At 38.8% G+C, this 15,382-nt stretch overlaps 1 protein-coding gene across 1 annotated transcript; it reads right to left on the minus strand.

Moving 5' to 3' along the window:
• Positions 1-3,144: 3,144 nt before the first annotated feature.
• Positions 3,145-11,639, minus strand: slc40a1 (solute carrier family 40 member 1). Its single transcript, XM_060877091.1, has 8 exons — positions 11,325-11,639; positions 11,101-11,168; positions 10,360-10,519; positions 10,130-10,245; positions 6,898-7,024; positions 5,913-6,161; positions 5,154-5,798; positions 3,145-4,467 (listed from the first exon to the last, which is right to left on the minus strand). Exons 1-8 carry the CDS (start codon positions 11,356-11,358, stop codon positions 4,157-4,159), a joined length of 1,710 nt encoding a protein of 569 aa, XP_060733074.1. The 5' UTR covers positions 11,359-11,639; the 3' UTR covers positions 3,145-4,156.
• Between the last annotated feature and the right edge of the window lie 3,743 nt (positions 11,640-15,382).

Genomic DNA, 15,382 nt, shown 5'->3' on the forward strand with positions numbered 1-15,382 from the left:
AAGTTTCCATAGAAAGCTTCTGAGCTATTTGTTAACATGAGTTCATTTTATTTAATTTAAAAAAAAAAAAAAGAAGAAGAAAAGAAAAAGGTCTTTATTCTAGTCAGGGTCCTAGTGTTATTTGATTTGTTTGTGTTAATTGAATCAGGTAAGTTTTTATGCTTTGCATACGTTTATGCTTAGATGTAACACTGACATTTGTTTTATTAAATTAAACAATCGTACTCTGACTGGACAAATGGTCATATACCCATTAATGATTGGTAATAAGTTTTATGGGAACCAAATGATTCGAATCTGAGCCAAGTAGAATGACTCACTAACAAAAGCCAGAATTCAAATCACAGATGATTTAAACTCATTTGTTTTAAGTCTCTGGCTTTGTGTTCAGTTTAAAAAAAAAAAAAGCAAACGGATTTGAGATTAAACAGATTTCCGTCACCGCCGAGGATCCACCATTTTATCACAGATTATAAAAGGAAAGTTGCCCTGAGGTTTCTGAAAACACCGACTTTAAGGGTCACATGGTTTCTTGTTGACCTCAAATAAAACAGATTCTTCATGCTGTAACTTCCACTTTCTGTCATCCCTTCATTTTATTTAGCCTGATAAACACCTTTTTATGTGGCTGAGCAGATCATAACGATCACTTTCTCATGGTCACGTCTTCCAGAAATTTTATGGCAAAAGGTGATTAGTGTCTTTATCTTATCTCATCCTCATGTTTATCTCAAGATGTGAATGGACCTTGAAATTGCAGCATTCAGCATGTTGGTCTCATGCTAGCAGTTCCTCAGTGGCACATGGCTGTGGATAAAGCAAGGCTTGAAACATAGAGCTGTGGGTTTAATGGGGATTTCTGAATGTTCTGTGAGATGTGATTGGTTTGTGATGTCTGTCTGATTGGATGGAATTTGAATGGCTTCTTTAATAAGACCCATATAAAGTGACTATATTATAATTTCATTCATTCATTCATTCATTCATTCATTCATTTTCTACCGCTTATCCGAACTACCTCGGGTCACGGGGAGCCTGTGCCTATCTCAGGCGTCATCGGCATCAAGGCAGGATACACCCTGGACGGAGTGCCAACCCATCGCAGGGCACATACACACGCCTCACACCTCCAGGGTTGGGGGTTCGATTCCCGCCTCCACCTTGTGTGTGTGGAGTTTGCATGTTCTCCCCGTGCCTCGGGGGTTTCCTCCGGGTACTCCGGTTTCCTCCCCCGGTCCAAAGACATGCATGGTAGGTTGATTGGCGTCTCTGGAAAATTGTCCGTAGTGTGTGATTGTGTGAGTGAATGAGAGTGTGTGTGTGTGTGCCCTGTGATGGGTTGGCACTCCGTCCAGGGTGTATCCTGCCTTGATGCCCGATGATGCCTGAGATAGGCACAGGCTCCCCGTGACCCGAGGTATTTCGGATAAGCGGTATAAAATGAATGAATGAGTTTCAAACAAAGAAGCAGTGGGAAGGAAAACAGTGATGAGTGATTGGTTATCGTGAACAATGGTCATTAGTGATCAGTTTCTTGAGAGGTTTGCCAGAAATGATGGCGATTGGTTTGTTGGGAACTATCGTAATCCGTGATTAGTGATCCGTTTGTTGGGAACGATAACGATTAGTGAGTCGTTTGAGAGGAACTTTGGTGATTAGTGATTGATTTGTCAAGAACAATGGATCAGTGGATCGGTCTGTTGGGAACCAGTGATGATTATGTCTGTGGTAGAATTGCAATGTTACTATATTGGTCACTCGACAATTCCAGCTTTTTTCTACAGTATGGATGAGAGGGCCGAGGACGTGGTGGTCTGTGTGTGTGTGTGTGTGTGTGTGTTATATGCTTCATGCTTCTATGTATACTTCAAAATTCTAAGAATTGCTAATTCTAGAAGTTAAAGTGAAACACACAACATATCAATGTAGTGCCTATCTCAGGCGTCATCGGGCATCAAGGCAGGATACACCCTGGACGGAGTGCCAACCCATCACAGGGCACACACACACTCATTCACTCACACACACACACATTACGGACAATTTTCCAGAGATGCCAATCAACCTTCAATGTAGGAACATTCTGCAAAATCATCCTTAGCGCTGTAAACAGGGAACATTGTGCGCTCTCTCTCTCTCTCTCTCTCTCTCTCGAATGTTTTGGCTTGTTTCTCAGTGAGAGGCCACTCTGAATGAATTGAGAGCAGGAATGTGACCCTGCACAACGAGCAGTGAGTGCGAGTCAGGACACTTTTGTGAGATCAGCTCTTTAGTTTTTGAGTGCTTGCAGAAAACACACGGTCGCTGTGTGTGGAGGAAAAAAAAAACGTCTTTATTGCAAATTTTTTAAACCATACACGTGAAACATACAACTCCTGAGCTGTTTGCTGTTCCTCCATCTGAGTGGAGCGTCAACGCGTCACACGTCTGTCGAGTTGGTGTCTCGTACAGCGTGTTACAGAGATGTTTCATTATAACACTATAACATAAGGTTTAAAGCAGGAAAGCTGACAGACCTTTCGATAGAACAACACTAGAATATATATATATGTATGGGAATGTGTGTGTGTATACAGTATATATATATACACACACACACACACACACACACACACACATAAACACCAAAAACTTTACAGATGTACAAAAAAAAAGACTCATATATCAAAGACAATACATCATTTCTTTGTCACAAACATTCAGTAAAGTAGTAAATAGCCAAGTTTGAGTTTGAGGTAAAAGACCTGAAGCAAGAATCTTAATATTTAACAGTTGTCTGGTTGTGTTGCTGGGTATGTGCTCACGTTAGTTGGGGCAAAAAAAAAAAAAAAATCAACTTTTTGTTCAAACACCTGCATGTGCAGACAGAGACCAGCTGCCCTTCATTTCCTTCAACGCTGACTCAGCGTTCAGCTGAAGAACAACCTCAATGTCCTCTACAGCTGACCTCCTTCTCTCAAACCTTCTTTATGACACAAAAACGCAGAGGGAGTTTCTGCAGTCTGCACTTTCTGGTTTGGCAGGATGTTCGACACGTCCCTCCAAACCCATGCTGAAAGATTAAATACGCCGTGTTTGCTTTGTACTTGAGCAAGACCGATGTATTCAGGGCTGAGCCTGGTGGTTTTCTTTTTCTTTTTCACCTTGTACTATTAAAGCTGGATCTGTGCAGCTGGAGCCCTGCTATGGCAGGAAATTGTGCAACATGTTAAATGGACCTGAATGTGCATTGATGCGCTAAATAAGCCTTAATCACTTAAAGTGCTTGTGTTTGAAAAATCTGGGGTAGAAAGAAAAAAAGAAAAGAAAAGAATAAAAGTTTGCACAAATGAAATCAAAGGGTGTTGATTTGAACATGCAGAATAACTCAAAGAGCCAACTTCCGATAGGTTGCCATGTGCGACAATAAAAGAAAAATAGCTGTTATGGACTATAATATATTGCAGGTTAATGCACTGCTTATGTTTTTTGATTAAAATATATATATAAAAAAACTCAAGGTGGCATCAGCTTACAAAGCAGAAAAGGCTATTTATTATATGATATTATGCTGTATTGTACTGTACTATAATCTATTCACAGAACACCTGGAATGTATATAAAGGCAGACGGATGTTTTCCTCTCGCTCACCCTGATGTGGGTTTTAATTCCACTTTGGATTTTAAGAGAGTAAAAAAAAAAAAAAAAAAAAAAAAACACTGCGCGAGCGAGTGCAAGGCTTTTGCAGTAACACATTAGCACCACCACATCTGACATAGTGACTATAGATCAGACGCAAGTCAGACAACGATCTTGATCTTGTGTATTCCTGAATGCGACCCCTGAACCGCGAGAATAAAAAAAAAAAAACAGCAACTGAAGCGCTAGGTAACGATACGGCTAAAACGGTACTGAATAAAGCATGCACTAGCTAAGCGGGAATAAATACAGGTCACATGCGGCACGATTAAAAAGGGAACTAACGAGCGATGGCGTTTTTGTGCGTGGGTTTTTTTTTTTCCTTTGTGTCTTTAATGCAGCGTTTCGGAGGTGAGTGGAAGTGGACACGTTGTCGAGAATACGACTTATCTTAGCAGTGTTTCTGAGCAATAATGAAAATAAAAAAAAAAACCCACATCCTCGTAGCAGGGATAAGAAAGTGTCTTTCTGAACGGCTTACACGGAAGGAAGCGAGGGAGTGTCCATGTCCGTTTTCTGATCGGGCGAACAGCAGAGGAACAGCCGAGCCCCGAGGTTCTTGAAGGCGTATCTGAAGTACATTATGTGCCCCATGGCGACAAAGGACACGGAGATGATGACGAGCAGGCCGAAAGCTTCGGGGTTGGGCGCCAGGATCACCATGATGAAGTGCAGCAGGTCCAAGAGGTAGTTCATGGAGTTCTGGACGCCGTTAATGACCCCTCGCTCCTCCTCGGCAACGTTCTCCTGGATGAGCTGGGTCACGGTCAAGTCGAAAGACCAAAGACCTGAAAGAGAACCAAGTCACCTGATCAAACCCAGCTTTATTTTTTTTTTCCTTTTACTGCCACATAAGCACAAATGACGATTGGCCTCAAAGGTTGACTTTACAGCTCTTGTGTCATTCTGACATTTGACTACTGTTTCCAATAAGCAAGTAATCAAGAGAATCGAAATCGTTTCTATAGTAACGGCTTACACAAAGCGAGGTGGTTGATTTGCGCTGCTCAAATTAAGGTCCGTTTCTGTATGGAGATGTTTATTTAACGTCGAGGAAAGAAGTCTCCAGTGTCTGCACTTTGTAACGCTCTTCGTCTTATATTATAACATACAGTACAGCTGATTGCAAAACTTTTTCTTTCTATTTTAAACAGGGCAAACATAAAGAAGAAAAATTTACTTTTTTTTAGTGTTTTTGTTTCATATTCCTTTGAATTATGTTTTGTGTTTTGTCCAATTTAATTATTATAGAAAGACAACAGAAAAACAGAAGCGAGTTTTTTTCTTTTCTTCTTCAGACAGGATTACAGAGCTGCCGTATGAACAGAGATATCAGGGAAAACGCTCAGAAAGGCAACGCAAACGTTCGAACTGATCTCGTAACCACTTTTAATATTAATGCCAATAGTTTAACAGTGCAGTGAACTTGTGATAACGAAAGGTCATATGGTAAACAAATCACAACACAACTTACCCACTCTAGCAGCAATAACTCCAGCGAAAAGAAGACTGACAGACAGATAAGACTCGATGTACGGGACTTCCTCAGCCTGCATGGTGGAAATGTTGAGCATCTCCTGGGGTTTGGCGGTGATCAAGCTGGCCATGGTGGGAGCCTCAGGCAGAGGCGCGTTGTCCCCGAGCAGGTGGCTTATCATGCTCTGGAAAGGAGAGACGCTCAGGTCAAAGGGACTTCCGGGGACAAAAACAGACACGACGCAGAGCATGAGGCAGGACAGCTGAGCAATGCCGGCAAAGAACCCGGTCCGGATGAGGCCGCACTTCTTGCGCACCCACGTAAAGGCCACGGTGCCGCAGATACCCGAAACAGCCGAGGCTCCCATTAGCATGCTGAGGATGGAGCCGTTCAGGCCCTGCGTGTAAGCGTAACCCGTGGTGATGCAGTCGAAGCCCAGGACGGTCATGTACAGAAAGGCTAGCGACATGCCAGCGAAAAAGATGGACTGGTTGTAGTAGGCGACCCAGCCATCACGGAAAGTGCGCAGGGGCTCGGACATCTGATAGCAGCAGCTCTGCTTCTCCTTTGTCTCGGGCTTCACCACAGATCCCTCGTTCATCAGCTGTGAACCCTCAGCCAGGCCTTCACCCATCTCCAGTTCTGAGAGAACGTCATAAAAGAATGAATAGCAGTCGAAGGAAACGGATGTGAGGTTCCTGTAAAAACTATTAAACATGACAAAAAACGTATTTCTTTTTCAAAAAAAAGTCTTACCTCCTTGAACATTGAGCGGCTTCAACTGCTGGTTTTCAGAGTCTTTCTGTCCTGCCTTGATGGCTAGCGCTGGAGTTTTCTGGTACACCTTCCACAACAGGAAGTACTCCAGACACATGGAGCAGAGGTTCCAGCCTGAGATGAAACCACAGCCCATGAAATGGGAACCGAACGCCATGATCTGGCCCACCAGCATCGGGGCCAGGATGTTGGTCAGCTGGTCGATGATTCTCACCGTGGCGTTCATGTCTAGAACAGAAAGTTCAACAAGCAACAAAAAAAAAAAACTCATCACTCATTTCTCACTCAAAGAAAAGCTGTTATAAGAAACTTATTAACAGCATTTAAGCTTTGAATCCAATAAAAGCAACAATATACTATTATAATACAATAACATTTTATGACCCTTATTTCCTCTTGTGAATGAAATTTCCGATCGTTCCGATATGCGATCGTTAATTCAGAATGTCCTGTTATTTAATCCCGTATCTGCGTGACTGTGCTGGAAGGAACCGAATAAATCAGCAGGATTTCATCCAAGAGTTTTACTACAGCGGGTTTATGGCACTCAAACAAAGTGATTAACACGCTGCAAACGAACTTGGAAGTGTAATTAACTAGAGATTTTATAAAGTCTTAGGCAGTTGCAGAAGATGATGATGATAGTCGTGGTGGTCATCATGATGATGACGACGGTGATGCAATTAAATTCTGGAATTATTAACCCTTTAAAGTCCTTTGTTTATCATAAAACATTTGGTTTCTTGGTAACATACACAGAATTACCAGGAGAGAGGAAAGAAAGAGAGTCTTGTGATGGAACGACTGTTTATAGCTGCTATAAGTGAGAACACTTGTTAACTATAAACAGATTTTTTTGACAGAAAATGTATGACATGTTCTTATACTTGTACAGTAACTGAAACACAGAGTGTGTTGTGTATCATCGGTAACATCGTGTATAGGATCGGCGTTGTCTTCTGACCTGCCAGGCCGCTGCGGTCGTCTCCAGCCACAACCACCACCCAGTCCCTCTGAATGGTGATGGACATGGCCGTGCTGGCCAGGTTCGCAATGTTGGCGATGGTGATAACCATAATGTAGCAAAACGTCTGTAACAACAACCACAACAAACCTGTGACATATCCGTACACATCGACTGCAACCGACATGCATTAAATGTTCATTTTTAAAATAAAACATATTTATGAATTACATAGCAAACTGGAGTTTAATATGGTGACATAAAGATCTGTGAAGCCACAAAAACAGCTTGTTTGTCCAATGAATCCCTGAATCAGCACAAATCATGAAGAAGTATTAATTTGTTGCTCTCAAAACAAGTTAAATATTAAAGATCTATTAAAGTTTAGTTCTACTACTCCTACTATTACTCTTACTAACATTTCATAATACTATTCCTACTAGACTATCGCTACTAATATGACTTTTACTATTACTACTATTAATAATATAACTACTACTGTTATTTCTACTAATCAGAATCAGGTTTATTGGCCAAGTATATTTTGCACACACAAGGAATTTGGTGACCCTCAAAAGTACAGACTAAATAACTAAGGACACTCTCACTCACTCATTTTCTACCTCTTATCCGAACTACCTCGGGTCACGGGGAGCCTGTGCCTATCTCAGGCGTCATCGGGCATCAAGGCAGGATACACCCTGGACGGAGTGCCAACCCATCGCAGGGCACACACACTCTCATTCATAACTAAGGACAGTAAAAGCTAATTAAATAACGACACATTTAGTTTACAGACAATGCTATATAAATTAAATAAAGACCTCAATATACTGTACATAGTGTGTGCAAGTCAGCAATGTATATAAAGCAAGAGAATACATTACAGTGCAAATAACTGTAGTTATTTTTTTTATGACTATTATAATTCTAATACTCTTTCTACCATTACTGCTAATACTAATACCCAAATTATTACTACTGCTGTAATTTACTACTACTACCTCTACTAGTAAAAATGTAACCAGTACTCCCACTACTAGAACTACCACCACTAATACTGTTACTAGTAATTAATAATAATAATCCTATTCTTGCCACTGTTACTACCACTATCACCACGTCAACTACTATTATTGCTCCATCTAATAATACCAATACTATTACAACAACCTACCACAACTGCTACTAATACTATATCTAATACTACCTACTATTAGTACTGCCACTACTCCAATTAATATTAATACTGCTGCCACTACAAGTACTGTTACTTCTACTAATAACAGTACTATTTCTAGCAACACTCTTGCTGATATTAATAACACTATTACAACCCCTACTGTTACCACCACTGCTACAATACTAATGCTACACAAACTACTATTACTTTTACTACTTATACTATTACCAATACTACAATTAATAATGCTTCCTCCACTAATATAAAAACATTTATTTCCACTAACAATAATGTTACAGTACTACAATTAGTAATACTACTAGCTCTACTACTATTTTTGCTAACAATATTACCAGTACTACCACTAACACAACTACAACTACCTTTACTTCTACAAATAAAGCTACCACTGAAACAATTATTAATGCTAGAACTTATAATACTAATACTGTTACAACCAACTACCACAACTGCTACTAACACTACTAGTATTTATGATCTTTTCTCTTAATATATTACTATTTGTAATGTTTATACGTTATATTAATACTAACATTGCGACCACTATCACTTCTAATACGAACAATACTAATATCCAATAATTTTGGAACTCTATTCTGCATATTTTCTCTATTCAATAAATGTCACAGCAATAAAGGAACCACAATTAATCTAATAAAACAAAGTTTTATACCTTGCACCAAAATATTGGCACCCCCCTATTTCTTATGTAATGTAAATCCACTACTACTGATAGGATACTCTGCATTATGTTAGTCCTTCATGAGCCTATTTACAGTCAAAAATGAGCTTGTTCTTTTTTTTTAGCTGTGTTACCAGGTTACAGCTGTGGAAAAAAGGGTCATGTGCTAAGCGTGCTAATACCAGGGCAACAACACGCCTCTTTTGCACAGGCCCCAGTTTTCTGCTTACACAGTAACGTGTTTTTCGTCAACTTCGGCTTTAACCCTGTTCAACTTCCAGAACATTCCTCACATACATAGAAACAATATTCTTTTTAATATAAAGAACTACTAAACAGGCCAAGGATAGAAGGAGTAAAGAAAATGTGCTGGAATGAACACTAGCAGATCCTTTATGTAAAGATAAGGTGTCGGTATCCCAGCATACCTTGCGGTCCTTATCCATTTTCAGGCAAATGACAGCTGCTATTTGCCCTTTCACCTATAAGCTGCACTACAAGATCTTCGCTTTCTTTTCGCAGTCATTTCAACTCCAGTGCAGTTTAAAAAGAAGGAACTTTCTAAACTTGAATAGTTAGTTTTTATGCTAATTTTTAACATCACCTGTATCTTGAAAAGTAAAATAAAATGCACTATACAAAAATCTTTATGACTTTACGAGCATAACTTTAGATTTTTGCAATGCTTTAACAACAATCAGTAATCGAGATATTTAACATGGGTATTTATTGATGTTTGTTTAAATGATGAATAAATTCACCTGCATTGACTTGGTTCAATTCATGACCAAAGGTTTATATAAACACAAAAATTTAAGAAATCGTAGCTAAAACATGCTAAAATCCGGAGAATTGTAGCTAAAATACTACCAAAAATTGGCAATACTAGATGAAACTGTAGAAAAATTAATCTGTTGCAACATATTTAGTTAAAAACTGTTAAAACCTCAAAATACTGTAACTACAAAAACTACTAAAACCCCCAAAACTGGAGTTTAAAACCGCTAAACACTATACAAACTATACCTAAAGTACTGTAATGTAATTGTAAAACCTCAAGATTTGTAGCTAGAAACTACTAAAACCAACCAAACTGTAGCTAAACAGCTGAGAAAATCCAAAAAAAACTATAGTGTAGTTAAAAAAATTATTAGTAGCTAATAATTGTTCAAATCTCCAAACCTGTAGCTAAAATTGTACTTTTTTGAACTCAGTAACTAAAATAAAAACAAGCAAAAATAATTTTGTACTTAATATTTTAACTGGTACTAATTCTGCATAAGATGCATATGGAGAGGTTTATACCTACTACAGACACTTTAGACCACAGTTAATCAGGCACTCACCAGCAGCCATCCGTTATAGAGGTGTGTGAGCTGGTCTTTAAAGTTGAAAACCAGCATCAGCAGGATACCACACAAGATAACTGAACTGTTCTGGACGAGTAGAGACGTCTGGGCCACTGAAAACAAACACAACAGTACTTACTGGTGTTTACTGCAGAATCAGATATTAGATATTATACGCTACTTATTATGCACGTGAACACAGAGCAGTAAACAGGGAGAACTTTTACCTTTGAGCCGAGCATTTTTGTCGACCCAGTCTCCAATGATGGCTCCAAGCAACAGCACTGATCCGGCCACCACCAGGCCGTACACAGCGGTCAGGAGCAAACTGTTTCCGTACAACTCCACCAGAAACACAGCCACTGCAAAGTTCCACATGCGGTCTCCCTGAGAGACAAATCAACAACGATCTTAGCTCATAAGACTACCAGAGAAGCACGAAACAAAGACAGATGACAGAGACTTATTATCATGGGGTGCTATTTTTATATCTCCATTAGTGGTTCATACTTGAATTTTTCTAATTTATACTGCAGTAGCAAATGATTTCTTGGCACATTTCCAATTAATGGAAATTTATAAAAAAAAAAAAAAAAAGAATAACATCAATATACAATTACTGACATTAACAACAACAAAAAAAAACATGTTCAGCATTTTAATTTAACTGAATAGAAAAAAATGACAATAATTAATCAGAAATAGTTACAAGTGTTATCAAAATCATCTAATGAAGAGTTTTAATTTGTTCAGCAGTTTAGAATAATACTCGCTTTGTTCTGTTAAGAGTTTATACATCTAATCATTTTTAAAAAAATAAAAAATAAATTAAAAAAATGATAAAAACGCATAAACGTATAGAATTATCACTGAACCTTATTTATTATTATTATTATTATTATTATTATTATTATTATTATTATTATTATTATATTTGTTTAATTCAGTTAAAACTACAGCAGACTCACCCAGGTTGATAAAGCATGTCCAACATAAATCAGAAATTTCGCAGACGTGAAAAAGTCACGCATAGAATCTGCAAAAAAAAAAAAAAAAAAAAAAAAAAAATCATTAGAATTTAAATTGAATTTTTTATAATAATAATAAAAAAAATTCTACACATTTCTACACATTAGAAGTGAGTGCATTTTACACTGTTGTTTTGTTATGCATCTTATTTTAACACACTTACCACAACAGCCCTTTTTATTACTTGAGCTTTCCATATTTCGCTTTGTATATTTGGTGTAATAATAGAATTAAAATAGAAATATAATAATATTCCTGGTCAAAGTCGAGCGATTTCCTGAAAAACACACGAACTGTACGACAAATCGCACGGATATTACTCCTCTGTCCTCTCCTTTCCAAACTTAGCTATCACTGTAGCTGAAGTCGGAAAGAAATAAAAACCTTTTCGAGGTTTTATTAACGAGAATAAGGTGAATTAAAGAATCCACCGAGAACGCGCCTCGGGAACTGTTTACTTCTCTTGCGCGCCTCCGAAGCGCTTTATGAACGCGCAATTTGCACAGCGTTGACACGTGACTCAGCCGTAGCCAATCAGAAAGCGAGCTCTACTGTGTGCTTTGTTTATCACCTCTTCTTTCAGAGAGGAAAAAAAAAACATGCTTTGTCATTGTCTTGTTTCTTACCAAAGTGCACGCAATTTGTGCACAATTATTTGATTCCAGACACAAATCCTTTAAACCCTTTGTCGGTGTGTTGATGAACATATAAGTGTTTTGAATGTAATGAAAAAAAAAACAACATGTTTTGTTTTAATGCACTATTTCAACACATGTAGTGTATTCATGGCTCCAGACTTTATTATACCTCCTCAGATGTGATTAAATCATGTTGCACTGCATATCCATTACCTAATATGATATTATTTGTATACTGTTTGGGGGGACGAGTAATCGTTCTTACTCGACGGACTCAAGAAGCTACTGAATTTGACCTGATTTGCTGTGATCTTGACACCGTTCCATAAATCCTACAAACATTCAGCTATCGTACTAATGAGACCCTTAGATGGACACGCAGATCGACGGATGGACCCACGGACAAGCCAAAGACATCCGGCTGAACTTCCAGTAATGCAGCTTAGCCACTGCAGAGACTTCAGCTGTCGCAAATACACACGGCAACTGCAATGATAGACCAAAATTCTGTGATAAAACAAAACATGCCTCGTGTATCTGTTTGCAAACAGCGTTGATCTAATTACTCAGAAATGTGTCGTTATGCACCGACCCGTATGCGGTGAAGTCATTGTTTCTCAACCTCAGACCTGGGCAACCGCAGGAATGTGCATTATATTGTAATGATGTAAGCCACTACCTTAAAGTCCGGCTTCTGACACATTTCAGCTTATTAATAATATCCCTCTGTCTTTTCACATAAACCCACAGATCTTAGAATTTTATTACATCTCACAAAGGTCTCACATTTCTGTTGCAGTTCGTTTAAATCAACTCATAACGACCAAAGTTCATTACAATAAAGTGACACATAAGACAAATAATCAGTTGGTTAAAATTGCCATTGATTTTGAGAATGTTGGTCTTAGTGAAAAAGAAGAATTGAAGGATGTGAATTTTTGTGAATTTCTATAGGGATATATAAAAAATACTTTAACCGTTGTACGCATTGTTTAATAGGATTGTAGAGAGTCGAGAGAGAAGCCTAGGTTGACATAATCCAAAACTGAACTTAAGTAAAATTTAAAACTGAAAAGTAAGTCTTTAGGATTAAAAATGAAAAAGGAAGTTTGATGTGGTTCTTCAAACAAAGGTCTATAGTGAGGTATAAAATGGTTTCCATCACATGTCGTAAATCTAATAATTTCCGTCAGAAACTTTTAGGTTTCCATGAGGAACATTCTGATTACTATTAAACACCACAATTATGCCTTGTATCATGTGTAAAAAACATTCCATCACTGTGTGATAACTGGCTTAATGGTTTCCATCAGATTCCAGTAGGGTTACCATGAAAAACCACCAGAGCACAGTAATGGCTTCATGGGTTGACGATCACAGTCAAGGGAAAGTGAAATAAGACATCAGGACACATTAGGAATAGCATGATACAGATATAGAAATACTTTCAACAAATTAGCAGAAATGGTTTCACCCACTTGTAATCGGTGAACACACAGATGTTCTGTCTCTCTGCACTTTTATTTGAGCTCTAAACCTGGCACAACTGTGTAGTAAAAAGCTCTGGGATTAGACTCTTCCAATTTCCCAGAGAAGCATTTGGATTCTGACATTTATATCTAATTATCTCCTTTAATCTAATGAATCCATGTGTTCTGCGGTGTTGGAGATCGTCTACAAATGACAGAAGCCACCACAGTACCATTAACTGGTTCCTAATGGGGTAGCTTCATATATGCTGGCGGATATCATCTGCCCAAAGTTCTCATAGTGTTTAACAGTAATTCTGAAAGTTTGCATAGAAGCCTTTATTATCACCACATATACATTACAGCACAGTGGAATTCTTTTCTTCACATATCCCAGCATTAGAGGTTGGTGTCAGAGCGTGGGGGCAGCTACAATACAGCATCCCTGTAGCAGGGAAGGTTAAGGGATTTGCTCAGTTGCCCAACAGTGGAAACTTGGCAGTGCTGGAGCTTGAACACTGACCTTCTGATAAACAACACACAGAATTAACCACTTGTGCCACCACTTTGCAAGGGTCAACACAGCCTAAGTGCATTGGCTGAGCATGGTATTGCCACTGCCAGGTAAGTATTAACTATATAATTATGCATTCTTTATTTATTATTATTATTTTTACTGATATATTTGTATACCATGCTGTACTGTGAATTGTGTGATTCAGATTTGGATTATGATGTATACATAAGTATACTCACTCTCACTCACTCATTTTCTACCGCTTATCCGAACTACCTCGGGTCACGGGGAGCCTGTGCCTATCTCAGGCGTCATCGGGCATCAAGGCAGGATACACCCTGGACGGAGTGCCAACCCATCGCAGGGCATACACACACACTCACTCATGCAATCACACACTACGGACAATTTTCCAGAGATGCCAATCAACCTACCATGCATGTCTTTGTACCGGGGGAGGAAACCGGAGTACCCGGAGGAAACCCCCGATGCACGGGGAGAACATGCAAACTCCACACACACAAGGTGGAGGCGGGAATCGAACCCCCAACCCTGGAGGTGTGAGGCGAACGTGATAACCACTAAGCCACCGTGCCCCCCAACGTCATGCTACTACAAAATAAAAATAAAAGATAAAACAAGGTCATGTCAGTTTTAGAAATCTGGATGATTTGGGTTGTTTTTTCCTTTTTCCTGCTGATCCCTGGGGGATGATTACGATAAGATGTAAAAACACGAAGGAATGAGCTGACCTCAGATCCGTTTTAACACGATTAAGACTTCTGGCTGCTGTTTCAAAGATGGCATTCATTCTTCAGAAAATGGGCACGTTTGAGGAAAAGAAAAATCCATCGATTCTGATTTAATGTCAGGATTTCTAACTTCTAAACTCTTAAACCAGTGCACTTAGCTCATCTTATCCTTAGATGGATCATTGAATAACGCCATGCAATCTCTTAGGAAAGTTACAACGCTAATCTTGGCACGACTTTCCCTAGTGCCTGTTTACACAGTGTGTTTTTTGCCCTAGTTTTGCTTACAAGCCTTTTCACTCTTTCAGCTTTTAATCAAAACGTGATCAGTTTTGCTCATCATTGTTTTGTTGACATCATGCAAAAAAAAGTGTATTGTACAGATCTTTAATTTCACTATAGGCTTTAAGAGATATTTACTGTTTTCGGACACACACGAACAGCCCACTGCAAATATGTTGGATCTGTGACAGTCATTTCCACATTTTTTGGCTCTGCTTCCTGCTCTGACTCTGCTTTTTATTAGCAACAACAGCAACTAAAAAAATCCCTGAAATAAAGCATGCATTCTTAATCGCTATGTATAAAACACTACAGAGGATCTGACCAAGTGGCACAGCTCTTACTGGAGATATTTCCCTTTTTCTTTTCCTCTTTTGTCCACTTGATTGAACTTGTTAAATATTCACTTCTTTAATCATATACTGACTAAGCATGGCCATGAAAATAAAAGGCCCTGAAAAAAAAGCACTTACTCATGGTTTCAAACTGTTTGAAAAGATTGATTTAAGAGAGCTTTAGCATTTTTAACATCTAATAGAAGGAATCTCTGGTGTCAGGGATGC

Source organism: Tachysurus vachellii, chromosome 8, assembly GCF_030014155.1.
Source record: "Tachysurus vachellii isolate PV-2020 chromosome 8, HZAU_Pvac_v1, whole genome shotgun sequence".
Lineage (NCBI taxonomy): Eukaryota > Metazoa > Chordata > Actinopteri > Siluriformes > Bagridae > Tachysurus > Tachysurus vachellii.

What these genes read in the sequence shown, in the direction of transcription:
- slc40a1 (XM_060877091.1), bottom strand. Translation starts at nt 11,358, where the DNA reads ATGGAAAGCTCAAGTAATAAAAAGGGCTGTTGTG. An exon ending in CAAAAATGCTCGGCTCAAAG is followed by an intron (nt 10,246 to 10,359) that starts GTAAAAGTTCTC and finishes GTTTGTTTTCAG; the next exon opens with TGGCCCAGACGTCTCTACTC. An exon ending in AGTTATTGCTGCTAGAGTGG is followed by an intron (nt 4,468 to 5,153) that starts GTAAGTTGTGTT and finishes GTTCTCTTTCAG; the next exon opens with GTCTTTGGTCTTTCGACTTG.